The sequence below is a fragment of the Rana temporaria genome, chromosome 4, assembly GCF_905171775.1.
Source record: "Rana temporaria chromosome 4, aRanTem1.1, whole genome shotgun sequence".
Taxonomy (NCBI): domain Eukaryota; kingdom Metazoa; phylum Chordata; class Amphibia; order Anura; family Ranidae; genus Rana; species Rana temporaria.
The window spans coordinates 288448626-288473123 of record NC_053492.1 but is presented as its reverse complement, the minus strand read 5'-3'; the positions used below and the strand labels follow the sequence as shown (position 1 = coordinate 288473123).

The following is a 24498-nucleotide window of genomic DNA, read 5'->3' as shown; positions in this document are numbered from 1 at the left end:
TAATAAAACATTTTTTTTATACTACCTCAGTTGTGTAGTCCTTTGGGTACCGAGAGTAATTTTTTTTGTCCCCCCGGGGACATTTGGGGGTTGTCTCCTGTTTTACAAATTGTCATTTTAGGATGATGGTACCCTTCCCCACTTTATAACATTGGCATGAGGCAAGACTCTTTGGCACCTGGTTACCTTGCACAATTGCACAGCTGTAGGTAACCAGTGCAACTTCAGGAACACTGCACAGTACAGAAAAGCACCCTTCACAAAGCTCACAGTCCAGGACACCGTTGAGGACAGGGAACTGGCCAGTATCTAAACCCTATGAGAACAGTCTCTGTGAGAGCAACATCTCACACTTCTATCCCAAAAATCCCCAGAAATCAGTACAAGGTCATTACTTACAAGTCCTTAGGACAGCTGCCACCTCCTAACCTCCCCTGGACACAGTCCAGTAAGGGAGAAAATCTTTTAAAGACCAGATGGTGAAGTTCTTTGATGAAGTCCTGCAGTCAGTTCCAGGTCCCTTTCCAGATGTCCAGTCCCCATACCACAGAGAACAGCAGCACAATCCAATGCTTGCCTCATAGGGGCGCAATAGCCCCATATAAAACTGGGAGCATCACTTGGCTGGGGGCGACGATCTCTCCAGGGCTTCAGACTATTTATCAGCTTCTCCAGCCACCATCTGGGCACACATCCCAGGGATTGGCTAGGCCCTGATCAATATTCAGGCTGGTTTGAGTTCTCTCTCCCTAAACTCTAGGAACTTCTTCTAGAGGCAGGGGGAAAACAGTCAAACTCCAAGCATGTGAAACCCTGAACAGACCAAAACAAACAATCTCTGCTCCCTTGATTACAGAAGGAGCCAAAACCAAAATTTACTTAGCAGCCTAACTAGGAGGGTGCTAAAAATATATTGCAGCTTATCAATCATTGCATCTGGTGGCTGCATTTGTTTTATTTCCCGCTCTGTTTACACCTGATGATCTTGCGAGTAACACACCTCCTTTATTAGAGTGCCCCAACTCTGGATGAAGGAGCACTTGGCACCTTTTGACAGCAGCATTGTAAGTCTGTGGGGAGGAAAGTAGTAGCTTACTTATACACTAACAATTTGAAGCTAAACTCCAGATCACACTTTATATAGGCAGTTTTTCCTTTTGGGATAGAGGTTTTACATAAATAAATAAAAGCTGATCATATTAAGCACCCTTGTCAATGTTAAATGACTTGTATATTCCTTGTAACAGATACATTCTGCTGGAGAGCTTGTTCTTTTGAAAAACAACAGATTTACTAGCTGGATCATCAGCTAAATATAGAAGAAAGAAAGCCTAAAGAATAAAAACGAATGCAGCCTACACATCTAAGAATTGGTAAGCTGCAATATAATAAATGTTTGCTTCAGGGTTTAAAGTGATTGTAAAGTTTTATTTAAAAAACAAAAAAAATAAAAATAAATAAACAACAAAAACATAATACTTACCTGGTTTGTGCAATGGTTTTGCACAGAGCAGCCCCAATCCTAGTCTTCTGGCGTTCTTCACTCCAGGCTCCTTCCAGTCGCCAAGTGCCCCCATAGGAAGCTGCTTCCTATGGGGGCAATCATGCATGCTCAATCCGGAGCAGGCCTGTTTGCATCTATTCAAACACGCAGCCCAGCCCCATCCCTCTGCTCTCTGCTCACAAGCTTTGACTGACAGCAGTAGGAGCCAATGGTTCTCACTGCTCTCTGCCAAGCATTTGAGATAGGGGAGAAGAGCTTCTGGATATGTGCACAGCACTAGATCAGTTAAGTATTAAGGGGGAAGGGGGGTCTGGGGGATGTACTACTAATAAAAAGTTTCTTATCTTAACCCCTTCCTTACCGGCGCATTGTCAAATGCTGCCAGCAGGAACCCTGCCTCGATCCGGGTGGATGTCATATGACGTCCTTTGTTCCCGGCGATCTAGAGCGCGCGTGCCCGCGGCACCGCTCGTGACCTGGCGGGTGTGCCCGGCGGCCGCGATTGCCGCCGGGCACCCGCAATTGCTGGTGATCAAGGCAGGAGTGTGGATCTGTGTGTGTAAACACACAGATCCACCTCCTGTCAGAGGTGAGGAGATCAATGTGTGTTCCCAGTACAGAGGAACACGCATCGGTCTCCTCCCCTTGTGAGTCCCCTCCCCCTACAGTTAGAACACACTTTAGGGAACATTTTAACCCCTTCATCGCCCCCTAGTGGTTAACCCCTTCCCTGCCAGTCACATTTACATAGTAATCAGTGCATATTTATAGCACTAATCGCTGTATAAATGTGAATGGTCCCAAAAACTTGTCAAAAGTGTCCGATGTGTTTGCCGCAATGTCATGGTCACAATAAAAAATCACAGATCGCCGCCATTACTAGTAAAAAATTAAATAAAATAAAAATGCCATAAATCTATCACCTATTTTGTAGACGCTATAACTTTTGCGCAAACCAATCAATATACAATTATTGTGATATTTTTTTTTTTTACCAAAAATATGTAAAAGAATACGTATCGGCCTAAATTGAAAAAACATTTTTTTTTTAAATTGTGATATTTATTAAATAAAAAAGTAAAAAATATTGTTTTTTTTTTTAAATTGTCGCTCTTCTTTTTTTTATAGCGCAAAAAATAAAAACGCAGAGATGATCAAATACCACCAAATGAAAGCTCTATTTGTGGGGAGAAAAAACATAAAGATTTAGTTTGGGTACAGTGTCGCATGACCACGCAATTGTCATTCAAAGTGCAACAGCGCTGAAAACTAAAAATTAGTCTGGGCAGGAAGGGGTTGATGCAGAGAAAGCATTAAAGGGGTTGTAAAAGTAAAAGTTTTTTCACCTTAATGCATTCTATTGACAGCCGTGGGAGCCAATGGGGGCGCTGCTGTGTTTCAGCCAATCAGGAGGAGTGTTCTGGATGGCTTAGACACTTGTGAACAGAGATGGGGCTCAGGTAAATAATTTGGGGTTGCTGGGGGGGGGGGGGGGGCTGCTATATACAAAAGTTTTTTTCTATCTTAATGCATAGAATGCATTAAGATAAAATACCTTCTGCCTTTACAATCCCTTTAACACAGAGATCCAAGGCCTAAGGACATACAACCACCCCACTGGAACTGCAGTATGCTGGTAGCATTCAGGAAAGATCTCCCCACAGTATTTGGGTATTTTGGAGAAGCTGCGATCTATTAGGCTCCAGCTTAGCTGTTAGCACAATGGTTCTGGCAGTGGAGGGCATCTCACCTGGCTGCAGATCATGTGCCCAGTTACCTCTGCCCAGGTAAGCCCCAGAGAGCTGTGGAAAAATCAGTTAAAGGTCCTCTGTCTGCATCTGAGCATGGTGAGTAAATGGTCATGCTGCTACAGGTATGTGCCTTCAGGAGGCAAAGGCTTTTCACTGTATAATTTGTAGCCACATTTTATTACATCAACAGTTCAAATAGTAAGCTCATTAAAGTTTATTCACATTTTATCACAATATTATAAGCCATGTTAAGACCCAGAAAACGTATTAAAATAGTGCACTAAATGAGAAAAAAAGCTTTTTAGAGGGAAATAATGAAATTGTTTACCCTGTCTCTGTTTCCACCCATGGTAAAGGTGAAGTCACCATAATTCCAGTGAGAAGCCATGTGAGAATGCTGAGCAGCCCACATCTTACAAGATGATGATCATCATCTCTTGAGTTTTGGTCAACTAGGCATTCCCCAAAATTGAATTGACAGCATGATGATGCAGTACAGAAGCTGGGGGAAAAGAAAGTATATTTACTAACTTTTTCCCCCTGTAGTTTATTTATCAAAATGTAGTGCTCTCCAAAGGGGGACTCTCTCTTCAAATAAACTGACTTGCTTGGATTGTGAGGTCCACTTTAGGCACCAAATGTTGTGTTCCTACAGGTCCCAGCAATCCACACATAGAATTCCTTTAATTTTATTTTCAGTGAACAGTCTCAATCTGTCGGTTTGAATGTAGATGGGTAGGATTGCAAGTTGTATGCCTAAACTCATTTATAGGTAATTTATGAATGCAGTTGCACTCTATTCCCAAAGGTCGCACCATGCAAATGTGTGCAAATCAAACCTTTTGTGGTTGACACTTCCTGTTTTGAAAATGCCTGCGACCAGTCTCCCCATTTTTGCTAAAAGTGTTACCACCTAGATTACTGTGGAAATTAACACTGTGATCTGTTATATAATTAAAAAATGATGCAGACCAAATGCTAAAAGTAAGCAAATGTGACAAAACAAGCAAAGCGATGTGACAAATTTATTACATGCAATGAGATATTATGATAAATCTGCCATTATGATAAATTATATTTCTACAACATATTAGCAAACTATGGCACATTACCAGATACAACAACTGTGACTTGATAAATGTCCTCAATTGTATGTTGAAAATGATAAGTTAACCTTTCAGACTCAATACAATTTTTTTTCTGGAATTCCATGTTCTACAAAATAATTGCTTTCAATTTATCAATAACAATGGAAGAGGTTTTTTTTTTTCAAAGATTCTATTGAAAACTCTACTGTAATTGTTTTCAGGCAGAATATCCACATAATGCTTACACAGGGACTGCGCATAAAATATTAAATGCTTGTCCTTGAAGTCGGAAAGCACTGCTTGATGTGTATACATTCATAAAGTCCTGAGGTGAGACTATAAAAATAGGTGTGGATATATCTGTGGTGCAATAACAATAAAAAAAATAAAGTCACTGAGCAGTGAAAAACCCTATACCCTTCCTATCCTAAGCAGCTGGACACATGTAGACTCATAGATAGATTCACATCAATCCAACTTAAAAAATATAAGCCACAATTGTGCAGTACTAGAAGTGAAACTACCTAAACCAACATTTCTAATTATAAAAATGTATCCCAAACATTAAACATGATAGCAACAAATGAATACAGTGAAAATAAAGGGAAACAGTGATATGAACATCCACACATAACTCTTTACAGTGACTTTCAATCATAAGACGGCCACCATATAATGGGGAAATTTGACTCCTTACACTACAGATCCCAATAGGCACACTGCAGTAGGAGGAGTGGAGAAAAGTGATGAAAAAGAGGGTGGGGGTGCTAAGTTGAATACAAATTATAAATGGTGAATAAGGTGATACACATACCGTATTTATCGGCGTATACCGCACACTTTTTTGCCCTGAAATTCAGGGCAAAATCGTGGGTGTGCGATATACGCCGATACCTGCTTTCCCGTGCAGTTTGTACTACTGCACCGGCATATACCGAGCGCAGTACACTTGTGTATAGTCGGGCAGGCTTCGGCAACCCTTTTAGACAAAAAAGAGGTCAATATAGGCAATATAGGTATAACTGCATATCAGACTCATTGGGTCAGACCAGGCTCCAATAGCAATATACGGAATGAAGAGAAAGCCACAATAGTATAATTACGTTTTATTTAAAAATTGTTAAAAAATGGGACGCCAAGTGGTTGCTTTTGCTTTTGACACTGCTTACTTTTGTCGGTGCCCCGAACCCAGCACTGAGGCTGGAAAGCATGTCAATGCTGTGTAGAGATGGTCCCTTTGCTGGGGAGGCTGGCGTGCATTCCACCTCCTAGACTGGAGAGCCAGTGGGACCGGAAGTTGCGTAACTGTGCGTGACCAGGTACCACCTCGACGTACGTTTCGTTACCACGTCATCAGGAAGCGTACCTGGTCACGCGCTGAGTAAGCTTAAATGTGTCTATTAATCAGCAAGGGGGAGGGGAATCTATTGACATCAGCCTCTGTCCTGGCTCCAAAAGCCAAACACTAAACACTAGCACATTTAAATATCAACATAATCTGACAACATAGCTAAATATTAGCCAAACTTGCAAAAAGTAACTAGTTACATTGATGTACCTTAATTAACAGCACAAATACATTAAAATATTATGTTTTAAAATCATTTTTTAGGATACTCATAAGGAATAAAAGTAAATAACTAAAAATGATAAAAATACCATAGATTAATAATAAGGTGAACAACCAGGGTCCCTATTCAACAGGGTAGTTTACTCATTGGTTATAAAGCAATTGAGGTCAAGTTCAATGTTGAGACCCAACGGCTGCATAGACCTCAACCGGTACAGCCACTGGGTCTCATTTTGGGATATTGCTTTTTTAAGGTCAGTGCCTCTCCAATGACTGGTGGCCCTGTCTATCCCATAAAAAAATAATTTTCGAGGGTCCTTATTATGGCATAAGGCAAAATGCCTTGAGACGCTATGATTAGGGAAACCTTTGATGATATTGGCCACATGCTCATCGAGACGAAACGTTGGGAGGCGACGTTCTGACGTCACCGCATCAAGTGATCAGACCCGGAAGAAACGGGCTGCACGTTCAAGAAGCTGGCCGGCTTGACATTTTTATATGCTCCATGTTTTCATCATTGATGTAAGTGCACATCTTTATACTTTTAATAAAACCCCCAAAGATTTTATACTATGTGAGTTCCCTCTTCTCTCTTCATATATCTTCTACTGGGGCACTGCTTGAGGCAACTTATCAGTGAGAACATCTTGGGTTGGCGATACCATCCAAAGGATTCCGTTATGTATATGCTGTCTTTGATCTCCTATAATTTAGAGATCAAATTTTTGCTGGTAAGAGTCAGTGTGTGATCGTGGTGGAGGTGCTTCTGTCATCACTTCTTCCAGGACCGTCTGTGGATTAATTTCTCACTGAATGTCAACACCTGTTTATGTTGGACTCTTTTTCATTGATTGTGGTTCTTCCACAACTGTGTCATTCATTCAGTATTTTTTCTATTCTCATTTATTCTGACCCTCAGCTCTCTAGTCGTTCGTCCTACATACTGGAGGGAGCAGGGACATTCCAGTACATAGGTAACATATTTGGAGTGACAGGTAATGAGTGGCTTAATAGTAAATTCTTGGTTAGTCACATTAGACCTGAATTTACAGATTTTTTTCCCATGTCTATTTGTGGTTTTACAAGATCTACAGCGGGTGCAGTAATGGAAACCCGACCCATTTAAAAATGTTAATGGTTTTTCAGGGGGATCTGGTACATTGGGTGCTATCATGTTCCTCAAACCAGGAGCCCTTCTGTAGATGAATTTAGGTTTTGGTGGTAAAACCTTAACCAGATCTGTATCCTTGAGCAAGTCAGGTCAAAATCTTTTAAAGTGGTTGGGAGCAATACCCAAAGGGCAATTCATGCGCATTCGTCGCAATTGCGACCACTTAACTGACTTTGAGCAGCAGGCAAATTTGCTGACTGAAAGGTTCATTGAAAAGGGTTACCCCCAACTAGTATTAATGAACACTAAAAATGAAGTCTCCAATATGGATAGGGGATGGCTAATATTTTGCTATGTTGTCTGATTATGCTGATATTTAAATGTGCTAGTGTTTAGTGTTTGGCTTTTGGAGCCGGGACAGAGGCTGACATCAATAGATTCCCCTCCCCCTTTGCTGATTGATAGACACATTTAAGCTTACTCAACGTGTGACCAGGTACGCTTCCTGATGACGTGGTAACGAAACATACGTCGAGGCAGTACCTGGTCACGCACAGTTGCACAACTTCTGGTCTCGCTGGCTCTCCAGTCTAGGAGGTGGAACGCACGCCAGCCTCCCCAGCGACGTAACTACCTCTCCACAACATTGACACGCTTTCCAGCCTCAGTGTCGGGTTCGGGGCACCGACAAAAGTAAGCAGCCACTTGGCGTCCTGTTTTTAACAATTTTTTAATAAAACAGAATTCTACTATTGCGGCTTTCTCTTCATTCCGTATATTGCTATTGGAGCCTGGTCTGACCCAAGGAGTCTGAGTCTGATATGCAGTTATATACCTGCAGTTTGAGCCTATATTGACTTTTTTTTGGCTAAAGGGTCAACAACATTTGGTAAGGTGCCATCCTTATTCAGAGCACTTTTTTGGGTGATCTCTCACGGTCGGTGAAGGTGGAGCTATTCACAGCGAATATGAAGGCTAATTACCATGCACTAAAGCACTTTATTAAAGGACTTTGTTAGAGCTATTTCTACACTAGTGGTATCCACCACATCAATGGATTGCACTGTTGCACATTGGCTACAGTTGTTTTTGACAGAATTGTATTAACTTTGTTAAGGATATAATTTCTGTCATTTTCACACCATTAATTTACACAGCACGTGATTGATTTATTGGTGCGGTATTTTCATTTAATTTATTCTTATTTATATATGTGTATCACCTTATTCACCATTTATAATTTGTATTCAACTTAGTGCCCCCACCCTATTTTTCATCACTTATCTCAGTATTGCACTGTTATTGGGGTGCAGCTTAAATTCAATATTCATTGATTATCACCTAAATTTGGCGCAAGATAGATACCCTTTTTCAGGAGGAGTGGAGAGATATTTATCTTTATCTTAACTGCCCAGATAAGTTCTTTGGTTTGGCTCCAAGGGAGATAGAGAGAGAGAGCACCTCTGTCTGGATATTCATCTGCCAGCGGGAGACCATACCAGCTCCAAGCCTGAGACTGGGAGTGAGGACCAAGAGATCCAAGCCTGAGACTGGGAGTGAGGACACCGGGGTGCCTTACAGCACCGGTGCCGCAGGGAGACTGGAGCTTCCACTTGACCTCTGCTTCTCACAGCTGATTACCGGAGACTTTCAGGGAGAGACTGAGGGGACCCCGTTCTAGAGCAAGAGTGCACCCCAGCATCCTGGGGACTGGTGAGAGGGCTATTTATTCATTGCTGATACTGCTAGCAGGGTCTGAGTCACTGAGAGCAGGACATCAAGTGTACCCAATCCATGCAACACCCATATTACACTCTATAACTCACTTATTTCAAACCTAGACTGCACCTATGCCAACCCTATACTGCATTATACCAAACCTTTATTGTATCTGAACCACATCTATCTTGCACCTGTACCAAGACTCTACTCAGCACCTATACTGTACTTATAGTGCATGCAGGTTAACTGGGACTGTTGTTAAATACACAGATGCTCTTAAAGGGCCCCAATGATAGCCAGCAGAGGAACATCTTAAAGAACTGCCCCTCCCATAATAATTATTCTGCAAGCTCCCTTTGTTCCCCTGTCCCATCTGCTACCATCCTCCTTTTCTTTTGAAAATTGCATACCCAGTTGGTTTAGGACTAGCATCGCTGCCATGAATGTGCTCTGGCAGTATAGTTCCAGCACATCTGTAGATTAATATTTACTACTGCTCACTGTTACACTTTAGGTGACCTTGGTTCTGTTTATGCTGATCTGGATTTATATTTTGCCTAGTCCCTACTGTTAATCACTTTGTCTGCTAAATTGTGTTATTACCATTGTTAATCCATTTTATGCTTGGCTAGTTACAAACCATATTAACATAGTAACAATGAATCAAGTTTGCCTTTACTGCCTTAATGTTTTTTTTATCTTTCAATACGTTTTTATTGAAAAAAATGTTTTCCAAGTAGCAGATAACAAGGCTCGAAGCCCATAGCTGATGCAACAGCAACATATACGTTCATTACGTAGCAATGTAATCACAGTTGAAGCGTTCAACTCTATTTAGAAGGCCTGGTGAGCCGAGTAATCGTAGAAAGAAACATAACAAAAGAAAAGAAGTATAAAAATACTATAAAACGGTAGAAATAAAGTACAAAAGTAAAATAAACAGACAAACAAACAAGCGCAACCCTCCGTCCGTCTTCCACCACACCAATGGAGGCAACAGCCAACGCATCGAAGAGTTAAAGAGTCAAATTCAAGGGAGTTTGTACCGCTCGTACCAATCAAACCATAGTTGCCACAGGGGGCGTATTTTATGTGAGGAATTTTGCGAGGAGGCGTATAGTAGTTCGTATGTGGCATGAGTATGGGTGGTCGTGATCACTTCCAGCAAGGAGGGGGGGTTTACTTGTTTCCAGTGGCGGGCAAGCACTAATCTCGCACTTAGGAGAATGTGTGTGGCTATCATTCTTTTGTCAGGGGGGAGAGACTCAATACCCAACGAGAGCAGTGCCATACCCGGCTCCATTGGTAGTGGTAGACCCAGGACATCAAGTATAACCTGAAAAACATCCTTCCAGTATTTAGCCACCAAAGGACAAACCCAGAAAATATGGAACAGAGTTCCTAAGTTTCCACACAGCCTCCAGCAGCAATTCGGGGCCTGTGGGGCGAATTTTGCTATTCTAGAAGGGCTTAATGTTTTTTTTAATGTAGCACTACTATTGGGTGGTAAGTACTACTTTAGTGAATTCCTGTGTTATTGTATGTTTGTAAACTCAACCTGGTGTGTTAGAGGGGTTTAGGTCCTTGAAAAGGTCCAGACAAAGAATAGAGGACCCATCCTATCAAGCTGGTTCTATAGTGGTATCGCCACATGTATTATCAAATTTAAAGATTGTGGTTTAAAATTTAGATATACTTTATGGTGTGTATGACACAGACTGCCATGCACATGTGCCCTAGATATTTAAAAAAGGAATACAGTACTGAATAGTCATAAACGAATAAGAAATACATATAATCTTCTGTTTGCCTTCTAGACGCCCATTGTTTTGCTTTGGTGTGTTGTTCAGCTAGTATTTTGTTATTTAGGGCAGAATTGTGCATAAACTTTTTAAAACTGGCTGATAATCACAAACAGTTGGGCAGCATTTGCCATCCACTTCTCAAGCAAGTTTAAGAGAATGAGCTCTATGTCAGAGCAGAAATCATGGCACTGTACATGTTTTTAAATGTAATATATACTTTACACTCAAGGTAAATAATACTTACTTGAGATGGCAGAAAAGGTTTCCAGCACTGCTTCCACCTACACAGTTGAGAGCTAATTTAGGCCTTTCAACTACCTGGAAAAAAAAAATAAGTGAAAGCATGGGCAGCTTGATTTGTGATGCCACAATACACAGTATATTGATAATTACTTCATGCAGTCACAGGTGATTACTAGGTACAAGCATTAAAAAAATATACAGACACAGCAGAGCTTTTGCAATTGTAGAGGGCATTTAGAAAACTCACATGGAGAAATTGTTCCCAAAAGATTACCTTAAAGAGATTTGCCATTTCTTCATTGTGTAGCATATCCTCAGTAATAACATAGTTAGCACCAAGTGAGTTCAGTTTTTTTATTGTTTCACTCAAGTTAGACCTTCAAATATACAAAGATGTAAAAATAAGTAAGTTAACATCCAGTAAACCCGACCTGAAGACTTTCAGTCGTAACAACATAGTGATCACAGACAGTGGTTGGTCATAGAAGGGGCAGAGGGTCCACACATTAACCACTTGTTCCTATACTTTCTGCCTTCCCAGTAGAGATAAGTGAAGCTCTGAAAATTTGATCAGTTGTGGTTCAGCCAAACTTTTTAAAATGGTAAAAAACAAAGACATTCTGAAATTCCAAAGCAAAACTCCTATTGAAATCAAACCAGCCTCTAAAAATAGTGGGGCAGATTCACGTAGATCTGCGGCGGCGTAACGTATCTCATTTACGTTACACCGCCGCAAGTTTTACAGGCAAGTGCTTGATTCACAAAGCACCTGCCTGTAAACTTGCGGCGGCGTAGTGTAAATCCGTCCGGCGCAAGCCCGCCTAATTCAAATGGGGCGTGTATCATTTAAATTAGGCGCGTTCCCACGCCGAACGTACTGCGCATGCTCCGTTTTGAAATTTCCTGCCGTGATTTGCGCGAAATGACGTCGCACCGACGTAATTTTTTTGAACGGCGACGTGCGTTATGTCCTTTCCTATTCCCGGACGACTTACGCAAAAAAAAAAAATTTAATTTGACGCTGGAACGACGCCCATACTTTAACATGGGACATCTAAAGATAGGCCAACAAATAGCAGCTTTAACTTTACGCCGGGAAAAGCCAACTAGCGACGACGTAAGAGAATGCGACGAACGCGCGTACCTTCGTGGATCGCCGTAAACAGCTAATTAGCATACCCAACGCAGAAAATGACGCGAACTCCACCCAGCGGGCGCCAAAGTATTACACCTAGGATCCGAAGGCGTACGAAGCCGTACGCCTGTCGGATCCTAGCCAAAAGCCGTCGTATCTTGGTTTGAGGAATCAAACTAAAGATACGACGCAGCAAATTTGAAAATACGCCGGAGTATCCGTAGATACTCCGGCGTATTTCTTCTGTGAATCTGCCCCAGTGTGTATGACAAAGCATTACATGATACAAACTATGCAGAAAATTTGGGGTAAATCTTGACAGTCCTGCATGACAAGAAGCTATGACCAAAAAAAAGCCTGAGCCATATCCTTTAAATACCAGGGACACCAAGATTGAAGGGCGGGACCTGCTGATACTGACAGTCAAGATAAGATAAGGGTGCTCAGGTAGCAAAAGAAGCAGATAGTATAAGGCAGAAACAACCTTTCAAGCAGCCTTTAGTCCAGGGGACTCAAACTGGTAGCACTCCAGCTGTAGCAAAACTGTGGCCTCTGCGAGTCATGCTTGGAACTGTCAGCCTTGCAATGCCTCATGGGACTTGTAGTTTCGCAACAGATGAAGGGCTGCCAGTTTGAGACCCCTGCTTTAGTCCCTTGGTCCCAAAAGTCTTTTGGTAATCCGAACCAAAAATAATGCTGAAATTTGGATTCAGGTTTTAGATCCAAAATTCTGGATTTATTTCTAGGTCTTTTTTGTTGCTATTTATTACTGATGACTGAAATAATAGAAAAGAGCCATGGCACCCATCTAGATATCCAAGAAAAGGGGTTTCATTTTTAAGATATTTCTAAACATGATTTCACTATTCACAAGTCTGTCACCGCTGGGGAGATCCATTGTGGCGGGAAAGCACTCCTGGTGCCTCTAGCTATATACCTTGACAAAATACCTACCCATTTGGCTAAGGGAAGGCTTTTTTACATAATACCTCAGATTTTTAACTCAAACTTTGAGTTGTAGCACTAGCATCCCAAGTGAAGGGATTTAGATCACCTGGTATCATGTAAATAGTTTATATACCTCAATATATTATACTATTATACTACAGTTTATTTGAGAGTTCAGTTTATTCTACTGCAAAAATTCAAATGTTCTTGGGCCAGATCCACGTAGATCGGCGCTTCTCTACGCCGGGCGCAGTGTATCTAAGATACACTACGCCGCCGTAACTTTTTTTTTTCTTCAAATCCACAAAGAATGCGCGCCGAAAGTTACGGCGGCGTAGTGTATCTTTGGCAGCGTAATGGCGCGCCATTAAAATATCTGTGATGGGGGCGTGTTTTATGTAAATACGTTGCGACCCGACGTAAACAACGTTTTTCTTTTAACTGCGCATGCGCCGTCCGTGGGGGTATCCCAGTGTGCATGCTCGAAATTAAACCGGAACCAGACAATGCTTACGACGGTGACGTCATTCTACGCAAATTCCTATTCGCGAACAACTTACGCAAACGACGTAAAAAATAAAAAATTGTACGCGGGAACGACGGCCATACTTAACATTGAGTACGCCTCAGAATAGCAGCTTTAACTATACACCGGAAAAAGCCGAACGCAAACGACGTAAAAAAAAAAAGCGCCGGCCGGACGTACATACGTGGATCGCCGTAACTAGCTAATTTGCACTGTTCAGAAGAACAGTGATGGGATCACCTATCTTCACTCCTTCATATATAAATTCATTCATGGATATGACTGAATGTGAGTACATACAGTATATACAGTATATTAGATTTGTTTAAGAAACATTGTACCATCGCATACTTACCAACAATTTAAAACTGTTTCCAGCAAGTTTTCTGTGTGTCCAGCAAGCCATTTTAGGAGAAGCATGTACTTTAATTAGGGGTGGGGCATTCGTTTTAATAGTGCATGCTTATACAAGAAGCATATTGTTAGCCAAACGTATTTGTAACAGTTATATACTGTATATAGTACTTACAATATACTGGAAGATGTATCATAATAAGGACAAAAAAAACACAACCAAGATGGTATTGTGATTAGTAAAACAATTAGCTGCAATAGTACTGTCTCTTTAACCGATTCCTGCCTGGTATATAGTAAAATTATGCCAGTGGGAACCTCTCATCCCTCCAGGTGGACACCATATGTTTGCATGTTCTTGCCACTCTTGAGTGAAGAGCGTTGATCGGGAAAGAGGCGTGTCCCTCAAGACACAGCCCACCCATGATCAGGGTAAAGAGCCAATGAAAATGTCTCTTTGCCACGTGACCGGCTGTGTCCATTCACTGTCAGTTACATCTAATCTTCCTGTGCATGCCCCCAGGGGAGGGCATCACGGCGATCGGGAATGCAACGTGTCCCTTGGACACAGCCCATCCCCAATCAGGGTAAAAAGCCAATGAAATTGGTTCTTTACCACATGACCAGCTGTGTCCAATCACAACCGGTCACAGAATGTAAACAAGCTGCGGTAACTAGCTGTTATTGAGTTCTCTTTCTTAGTGAGCAGGAGATTGCGGTAACAGCAAGTTACCAATTAGCCCCCATTCACACCTAGGCGTTTTGTCGCCTGTAGTGTGACGCCGCAGCAGCCCCGAGACGCCAGAGGGATGATTTAACATGCACCTCTATGGAGATGGTTCACATCTCCACGCCGAACGCCGTACGCCTGCCGGGACTTTTTTTCAGGCGGCTTTTGGCGTTCGGCATAGGAGAACCATCTCCATAGAGGGGGTCAAGGCTGCATTCACAATCGCAGCGTTTTGTCGCCGCAAATCGCAGTACAAAACGCTGCAATTCATCGCCGCAATTCACGGGACAAAACGCCGCGACTTTGTACGTCTAGGTGTGAATGCAGCCTTACAGTGAACACCAAAACACAGATTGCCAGTGTAGCACTACCCCCGGAGGTGCTGCTGGATTTTTGGGCGGCGTGATACCCTATTGGTTCCTCCAAAATTCCTAGGGGTAATTGATGTGTAGTACATCTAGTAGAAGTAAAAGGAATGTCCAGACAGGTGCTCGTTGCAGTGCTCTTTATTACCCAGCCGGGTAAAAACAATAAACTTGTGGTGAGGAAAGTAAAGCTGAGGAAGATAGGAGAATTGCAGATTCAGGCGTAATGATAGGAAACAGTCCTGCTCCCAAACGTAACACTTCTTAGCACCACTCCCGCCGGAGTGGGTTTAGTGTACCTGGACAGGCCTCTCTCACTGACCTGGCAGCCGGAGTATCACTCGAACAAGTGTAGGAAAAAGTCTCTGCCACAGACCCTCCTAGGTGAACTTGAACTTGGGAGAAAGTCTCTGCCACAGACCCCTCTCAATGAGCCTCAGAAGATACCTCTGCCACAGGTCCCCTCTGAGTAGAATTTCTGGAGATATGCCTCCTTAATTGAGTTACGTCTGGATCTCCTTCAGTTTGTCGCCCAGGTACCGACTGTAAGGTGATTAGTCCCGCAGTGTGCGGCTACCTGTGATCCCCGGTGGTTTCATCCAAGCCCTATTGGACCGCCAGCCTCTCAATGGCGCTCCTCAGACCAATTCCCCCACCAAACAGCACACAGCTTGGGATCTTCAAAAGAGGGAACCCAGTCGCTCACTGGATCCCCATCGCTGGTTCAGATGCTCCAGGCCAACATGGTCCCGGAACCAGGAACACTGCGTGGCACGCACGCCCCGTCCAGGTAGGCCATAGCGCAGGGGCACTGTGACGAGGCCACCCTAAAGGTGGGTACCACACTCGACGAAGAAGACCCAGAACCAATTGCGTCTGCCCCATAAATACCCCGCTCCAGCATGCACAGCGAGGACAAACCCCCGTGATTGGCTGCTGGGAAAGAGCACCCAAACCTTGACTCCACTGCTGCCACCTGCAGCACCGGGGCTGGAAGAACACCCCAATACAGCAAAATGGGCTCACAGCACAGCCAAGCTAAGACAGAGACTGAACAATTGCTCTAAGAATCAGGATCAGTGTTTAACTACACTCTGATCTACACATAAATTTCAGATTTAGATTTAGAGAGTACCCGAGTACCTGTCACCAGAGTAACTGAGTACCTGTCAACAGCTCATTAGAGTATCTGAGTACCTATTGCGAGCCCCTCAGAGTACCCGAGTACTTATCTGTAGCCCATCAGAATACCCAAGTACCCATTTGCAGCCCATCAGAGTACCAGATTACCTGTCTCCAGCCCATCAGAGTACCTGAGTACCTATCTGCAGCCCATCAGAGTACCCGAGTACCTATATGCAGCTCATGCCTCAAAGAATATATGTTGGGGTGTTTGCTTTCCAAAATGGGGTCACAATTAATTGGTCAGGTTATGAAACTAGCCCCAATTATCCCCATTGGACTTTATATGGGGTGCAACACACTCAATTGAAAAATCAACAAGGTCCATTATAAATTAATCAAACACAAGATGTGGGGAGGAGCGGGATATGTTGATTTTCGAGATTATTTTCATTCCTCTATATTATCCCAAATGAAAGAATGGTTTTGTCACTCTCCAACTACGTCTTGGGGTCAGATTGAGTCCTCCTATTGCTGTCATGGTCCTACCTATTTATGGCTGTTTGGCGCATACATAGGGATTAAAATCCCTACACAACTTCCTCCCACAATGAAAGTTTCCATTAATACATGGCTCACAGTCTTAAAATCGGTAGACTCTTCAGTATCCAATCACATAGCTAATATACCCTTGAATGTACTACGACTGATTTTGAAATATGTTCCACTAGATCTTTGGGGAAATCACGGTATTGAGTTCGTTCGCGACCTGTATGATGATAAGGGTGTGATTAAATCATTCCAATCCATACAATCTGAATTTAATCTGCCATTATCCTATATGGATCACTTCTCTCTCATATCAAAATGCTTGCAAAAATTGACCATAAAAGATATACACATACAATCTTCAATGTGGTCTTATCTCTCTTCACCTGAACCTAGGAAGAGAGGTATCACCATTTTTTATAATTTGTTACAAGAAAAGCAGAAATTTTCAAAAACCTCCTCTCACTTACAGTGGGAATCAGATTTAGACCAGTCATTTACAGATGACCAATGGCGTATAGCTTGCAGATTCAACCAATCATCCACTAAGTGTACTTCCCTATGGGAACTAGCAATCAAAATCACTTTACGGTGGTATTATACCCCGGATATTGTATCTAAATTTGGTAACGAACACTCAAACAAATGCTGGAGGTTATGCGGACTTAAGGGCGACTTACTACATATTTTATGGGGCTGCCCTTTGCTTACAAAGTATTGGAAGGCAGTATTTGCAATTATTTCTGTTTTATCGGGCACTCAGATTACCCCTAACCCCGCCTTAGCTTTGCTTTCTTTGGGCATTGAAAACTTTGTATTGAACCTCAGACATTCCATTGTCCATATTCTTATGGCTGCCAGGCTTTCCATTACGAGAAAGTGGAAAGATCCGTTTCCACCTTGTATACTGGATGTTATTGATTTGACTAATTTACATTACACATATGAGAAAATGATGGCAGTACCTTTGCTTACTCTTCCTACACATACTTTATCATGGGCACCTTGGAAAAAATGGTACGAAAACAACATATAGACTTCGGTGCCTGTCCTCTTCTTGATACTGCTGTTGTTTGTGTTATCATTTACGGATCTTGAGGCCCTAAATCTCTCTTTCAGATAGAGTAAGACCCGTGATAGTTTAATGTTCTTTTATTGTATATGTTTCCAAATTAATATTACATATACCTAGGGCCTATTGTAATTGAAGTGATATTGTACATTTCTTTATCTTAAAAGATTTATCTTCACTGATCGTTTGCAAAACCTTTCATAAGCTCATTTGTGTTGTCCAAACCAAATGTTGTATAATTCTATGCATGCTTATTACCTCTACTTACCTCCATCGATACATGTGATTTTTGTAAATGTTTAATTAAAACCCAATAAAAATTTATTGATGAAAAATCAACAAGGTAAATATTTATTGGTAAATACAATTTCAACAGAACAACAGTAACATAATGCCATACAGTCAAGCAGATTGGTAAATATATGCATGGTAATTCTGTAGCCAGGTACATTGTTACAAAGATCAAGCAATAAAAGGTATGAACATGCATCTATATAACCAATGCGTTTCGCGACATGACACCACTTCCTTAGGGGTAGATGCGCACACACAATTGTAAATCTGAAAGACATCACATGCTTATGACCTAATGGTGGTCGCTTGGAAATGTCTGATCCAGGAACTGTGGGTGTGGGATTCGAAGGGCCCAGCAGTGCAAACAGGACAAGATTGAACAGCTGGCATGGAGAACAATCCAACAAGTCCTCCACCGTGATGGCATAGTGAGATATGCTTACAAAGAGTGAAGAATAATGTAGTAAACGATCATGGAGAGTCACGTTTGCACTGATGGGCCCTTCAAATCCCACACCCACAGTTCCTGGGTCAGACATTTCCAAGATACCACCAACACATCAGTGTTACATAGATGCAAGTTCACACCTTTTGTTGATTGATCTTTGTAACACTGTACCTGGCTATGGAATTGTATATTGAGCAAGCTGTTTGACTATTAAATTGTATTTACCAATAAATCTTTACCTTGTTGATTTTACAATTGAGTGTGTTGCGTCTCACATAAAGTCCCATGGGCAATTTATGTTTTCTTGTGTATATTGAATAGGGATGGAGGTGCCTCACTGGGCACATCTAACCATATTTTGTTAGATACCCCCTGATAACATAACACCAGCAACCGGATTGCCCAATCCACTCTCCATAAAGATACTTGCATCTGTTAGGCCCCGTTCACACCAGTGCGGTGCAGTTTTTTTTTGCGTTGCATTTTACATGTGTTTTAAGGTTTGCTGCCATTAAACTTTATTAAAATGTGCCTTTTCATGAAAGCACATCAAAGTCCTGCATGTTACATGATGTGCTTTCATAAAACATGTGTTTTTATAGAGTTTAATGGCAGTGCATCTAAATCCACATGTAAGACGCTCCTAGAAATGATGGAAAAACTGCACTGTTCGATCATAAACAAAACAGCCAACTGAAATGGCACATTCTATTTATGGTATCATTAATTAGTGGGCAATGTGCCTGGAAAAATCCCCCAAAACAACATTTATAAATGGGCATCGTCCTCCAAACACTAGAACACCTAGAGCACCGTGAATTGTAAAATTGGCTTTGCCAGTAGAGTAGCACTTATCTGTTTGATGTCATTATGTCATTATTCTGTTTGTTTGTTTTTTTGAAAAATGCACTCTAAAAAAAATAAAAATAAAAAATAAACTATGGAGGTGAACACTTATTTCAGTGACATTTGCTCACCACAAAAGCCACCAGCTACTCAGAAAGGTTTTATTCTGGAAGCTGAGTGGCTATGTACAGTGTCTGTAATAAAATCTACAAAACAAAGGTCTCCTATACATTTTGCTGCAGCCTTGGGTTATCTATACAGTGCTCCTTTGCATTGTATACTTTAATATTGACAGAACTCAACACCCGTTAACATGAGCACTGACCTTCTAATAGCTTTGTCAATAAATCAATTACATGTAAGGTATTCCAGTATCAGGCGTAATGCTTCCCAGAATTTTTTATCCAGATATTGCCAGAATGTAATTTTGTCATTTGTACACAAGAGGGCAGCATTTGACAGTGAGAATTTGCTTTCTTTTTATAAATCCATGCTCATCTATAGTATGACTCTTGTTTAGAGATGAACAGCCTTTTCACTATCCACTCTGACATCTACTTGTCCTTATCTGTAATGATATCCTTGGTTGCCAAATTGATTTGCATGAACAGTGTTCTGTGTGCCTTTAAAGTAAACCTCTCATCTTATCAAGCAGATTAATTTAACAACATGAATAAAATACAGGGACCTAGAGGTTCCACTCCCAATGTGTGCCTTCAGGCAATTTCAGAAGTGCCTCGAGAGCTTTGAAACCCAGAGTGCTCTGTGAAAAGTGACGACTTTCCCGGAGAAGTCAAGCACCCTGCCTTCCCCATCACTGCATTCTGCAGACAGAGAGAGGGCATTGATCACAGCAATGGGGCAATAGTGAAAAGCAGGAGGCCAGGACAATTCTTGTTCATGCCAAGAATACGGATAAGCTAAAAATACCTGGGTTCTGTCTAAGATTTTCGCCAAGCAGCTCAAAAGTTCTAAATGTCAATCCAAACTTTTTGATGTCAATAGGAAACAAATCTTTAAAACTAATTCTAAATATTTTTATGGCTTTTGGCTGAGGGATTGTCAAACAGATGACACAGGGGAGCTGGGGGGACTAGTACCAATGTAAAAAAAACAAAAAAAACAAATGTAAATACTGTTTTAAAGGGAGCAGTGATTTTAGTAGTGTTTAAAGTGAAACATTAAAATTGCTCACATTCTTTACAAACACATGCATGGTGGTGCCTTAGACCCCTTTCACACTGAGGAGTTTTTCAGGCATAACAGCGCTAAAAATAGTGCTGCTATACCGCCTGAAAAACTCCTGCCCAGCAACCTCAATGTGAAAGCCGGAGGGCTTTCACACTGAGGCGATGCGCTGACAGAAGAGAAAAAAATATCCTGCAAGCAGCATCTTTGGAGCGGTGAGAGGAGCGGTATGTATACCGCTTCTTCACCACTCCTTCCCATTTAAAACAATGGGAAATCGCGACAATACCGCCCGCAATGCGCCTCTGCAGAGGCGCATTTCGGGCGGTATTAAGCCTTTATCGGCCGCTAGCGGGGGTTAATACTGCACCGCTAGCGGCCCGAATCCCGTGGCTAATCCGACGGTATATCCTGTAAGATGTGTACAATGTACATATGTGTTGGGGGGTCCAATATAAAAAAAAAACAAAAAACAGAATTTTTAAAACATCACCTTCTATAGCAAGAATGATGGAAAAAAAAACTCATACAAAAACCCTTATCCTTGATGAAGGTCTGGTTTGAATTTTAAGAGGGTACCCTGCAAAAAACAGGTATGCAGCCCCCCCTCAAAATAAAATAAAAAAACAGACTAGATTCTCATTCAAGCATAAAGCCTGGCTTGCCAGGAAAGGATGCGGGGATGAACACTGACCTGCCAACATGTCCACTGTCTGATCTCGGGTTGACAGCTGCATTGTAAACAAAGGGGCAGAGATTGTGGCTGATGTTATTCACCACCCCAGGAGTGGTGACTGATGTCAGCCATCATCCCTGGCTCTCAGCTGTTTATCCCTGGCTGACAGCATGTAAGCAGGTGCAGTCTACTTTCTCCACTGTAGGTGGCACTCATCCGCAGCGGCATTGCAGTTGGAGGGGTAGTCAAGAACATGGTTCCTATATGTTTTCCTGGGTCACTGGGGAAGCTATCCAATTGAATGCTGTCACCCCATGTGACTCCAGCTGCCATCCTGGGTCAGGCAGAGCCTATTTAGGGTCCTGGCTCCCAGGCTTGACATGCATTTGCGAGTGGGTAAAGTAGGGACAGGTACTCCATCTGTTAGGGAGAGAACTAGTGGCAGGGAAAGGTTCCTGGCGAGGAGGGAAAGCATAGGCATCACAACTTCTCTGAACATCTTCCAGCTTGGGTGTGAGATGGCCGGGCCGCATTCTGCCCCTTCTAACAGGTGCTGTAAGGCCCCGTACAGACGACCAAACATGTCTGCTGAAACTGGTCTGCGGGCCAGTTTCAGCAGACATGTTCGGTCGTGTGTAGGCCCGAGCGTGCAGGATTCCAGCAAACATTTGCCCGCTGGGCAGTCCGCTGGAATCCTGCCTGCTCGGACATGTTCGGTCGTCTGTACAGACCTACCGTACATGTCCGAGCGCCCGCCATCCCTCGCATGCGTCTAATGACTTCGACGCATGCGTGGAAGCATTTTACTGACAGGCCCGCCCATGTTGCCGCATCATTGTCGCGGCGACACCGCGTCATCGATGCGGCGACACCGCGGACATGCCCCGCGTATTGTTTACGCGCGGCTTTCTGTACGATGGTTAGTACAGCCATCGTACAGAAAGCCCCAGGCAGACATGTACGGTGAAAACAGTCCGGCGGACCGGTTTCATCGTACATGTTTGCTGGTGTGTACACGGCCTCAGTGTGGCTGAAACCTGCACTCAACATACTCTTGAGATGCCTGAGTGTCCCCAGTTGGGCTATCTTTCCACCGGGCTTATTGTTAACTGTCTTTGCTTTATTTCAATACAAGTTCTTCATATTGCACTTGTGTGTTACACTGCACCCCACCACCCAAGAAGAATGGCCAGGTTTGGCAGTTTTTTTTTATTATTATTAATTTATTTATTTTTTCATAAATTGTTTTATGAAATATATAATTATTTGGCTGTGGCTACTGGCTTCTTAAGAACCGCTGGTAAATGTATCACTTTCGGGTGTAGCTGAAGTTTCACATTGGCTGGTGGGCGAGCACCCAATTTAGTTGGCCTGTTTGCCAGACATGTAAAGTTCAGACTGAAAAAATCCACGATACTGTTAACCCTGTTAGCCAGTTAAATTTGGAATTTGTGTAATACACTGGTCTAGATTCCAGTCCTTCTATTGTACTCCTGGTGACCTCTGTGCCTTCCTACATTTTGTTAATGCTGCTTGTTTAATGGCTTTGACGATATGAAGGGTTTACTTTGAAATTTGCTTAGAACTCCCCCCATTGCAATTACTGAAAGCTGTGGTGGTTAACCTGGAAAGTAGAGCGCCTCAAATACTGCCCATGACTTATCCAGAGGAACTCTCAAAAGGCATCACTTTTTTGTGCATTGAGATGCGTTGTGTCGATTTATCTCCATGCAGTCGTATGAACAAGCCCTAATGCAGAGTAGTTTTACATTTACAGCTATTACTTTAGCTGACAATAAAGCCCAACTGAACTTTCAGTTTAAATCAGCTAAATACCTTAAAGGTGCATCAAAACAAAAAGTTTTCTTCCATTTTGCTTTCTGTCTAAAGCAGATTCAACCTGAATACAAAAGTCTGTCACCTGCCAGCACTTGCAGAGTGTGAAGGCAGGTTGAAATGCATGTAGTTAGTCCAGCAGCCAGCCAAGACTAGGGATGGGGTTAAACATGTTCGGTTCTGTTCCCGGGCTTTTGGTTTTGGTGGGCCCACTTGTGATATAAAGAAAGGGACCGCTGAGACCAGAGAGGGAGCTGGGAGTCAGAGTGGGGTACGTAGAGCTGAAGGTATGGAGACCCACCTGTGAGCGCTAGGATGGAGCTGAAGATACTGGGAGCTATGGACAGCATTCAAGTCATGGACAATGCCTACATGGACTCTCCCCTTACGGAGGTATGCTTGGGCCACTATGCTAATTTAGTCAGATTTAGGAACAGGATGTTATTGATGTTGTATTGCCGCAATGTCTTTCTACAGTAAAGTTATACAAACCATTCTAAGCCTGGTCTGAAGTTATTCAAAGGAAAGCATGTTGGTTCCGGTGTATTCCAAAGAACCTGGGTCTGTAATTGCACCATGGGGTATGAAGCAACACTACTGCAAGAGGGTTAACTCAGCAGGACACAAGAAGAGTAGAGTAATTTCTAAGGGTAACCAAGTGAAGGAACAAGCTATAGCAACCCGTTGTTAAGCGTGGTACCTGGTAGCAAAGGTGTTGGTGCTCTGACTCCCTCCCCAGAAGTCCATCTTCTATGGTAAATGGAAGAAGACTAGCATTATGGAGATCTTTGGCCTGGTCACGTGGGACGGGAAGGACAGAGTTAGTTGAGAGCTCACATAAGCTTTGCGCTAGGTGCTTGGCGGGACCCCATTCTGTTACTGGGAGTGAGGTAACAGAGGTACCCTGGACTGGTGGAGTGGGCACAGACCCAGTGACTCCCTTCTAATGCAACATACAAGCACTGTTTGTAGTGACATGGGACAAGTCGCTTTTCAGAGGAACTCTGCACTTTATTACTGCACACAGTGAAGGCTCATCTCTAGGTCTTGGGAACTGTCTTAATGTTAGATTGTTCACATGACCACAGTCTGCAACTGTTTTTGGGCATTGATAAACCTGCTGCGGACTAATGTTACCCCATGTGCGTGGGCGCAGTTGACTAGTGAACCCGTGCTTTCTGTGTGAAAGTGGTGATCTTTTTGCTGAGGTTTGACATGCCTCTTACTGTAGTCGCCCTAATATAACACATATGAAAAATGTGAGAAGTCCACTTGAATATCAATAGATGACTGCAGTCCCCATGATATAGGAAGGTATGGTTGTGCAAAAAGAAAAAGAAAGAACGAGAGGAGTTCTGCAGAGTATTCCACACGTGGATCTCAGTTCCAGTGTCACACAATCAAGCTGACTCCAGATAGTGACTGGACACCACAAAGAGCACCACCAAAGATAAAAATGCCTGCTTACCAGCAGTACTGGGCCATGCCACTGATTACCCAACCAGGGTCTTGGATGGTATTCCACCTTATGATCGATTGACCTGTAGGCAGAGAGTGGAGACATTGCTGGAAGAGGCAGCAGAGTAAGCTTGGCACAGAAACATGCCAATAG

General features: G+C 42.6%; 1 protein-coding gene across 1 annotated transcript in view; it reads right to left on the bottom strand.

Moving 5' to 3' along the window:
* The window catches only part of LOC120937308 (enoyl-[acyl-carrier-protein] reductase, mitochondrial-like), a 122696-nt gene that overhangs the window by 11522 nt on the left and 86676 nt on the right, over nt 1-24498 (bottom strand). The window contains exons 6-7 of the mRNA XM_040350412.1: nt 11072-11174; nt 10799-10872 (exon numbers count right to left, since the gene is read on the bottom strand). Of these exons, the coding sequence (XP_040206346.1) occupies nt 10799-10872; nt 11072-11174 (177 nt within the window). The remainder of the gene's footprint in view (nt 1-10798; nt 10873-11071; nt 11175-24498) is intronic.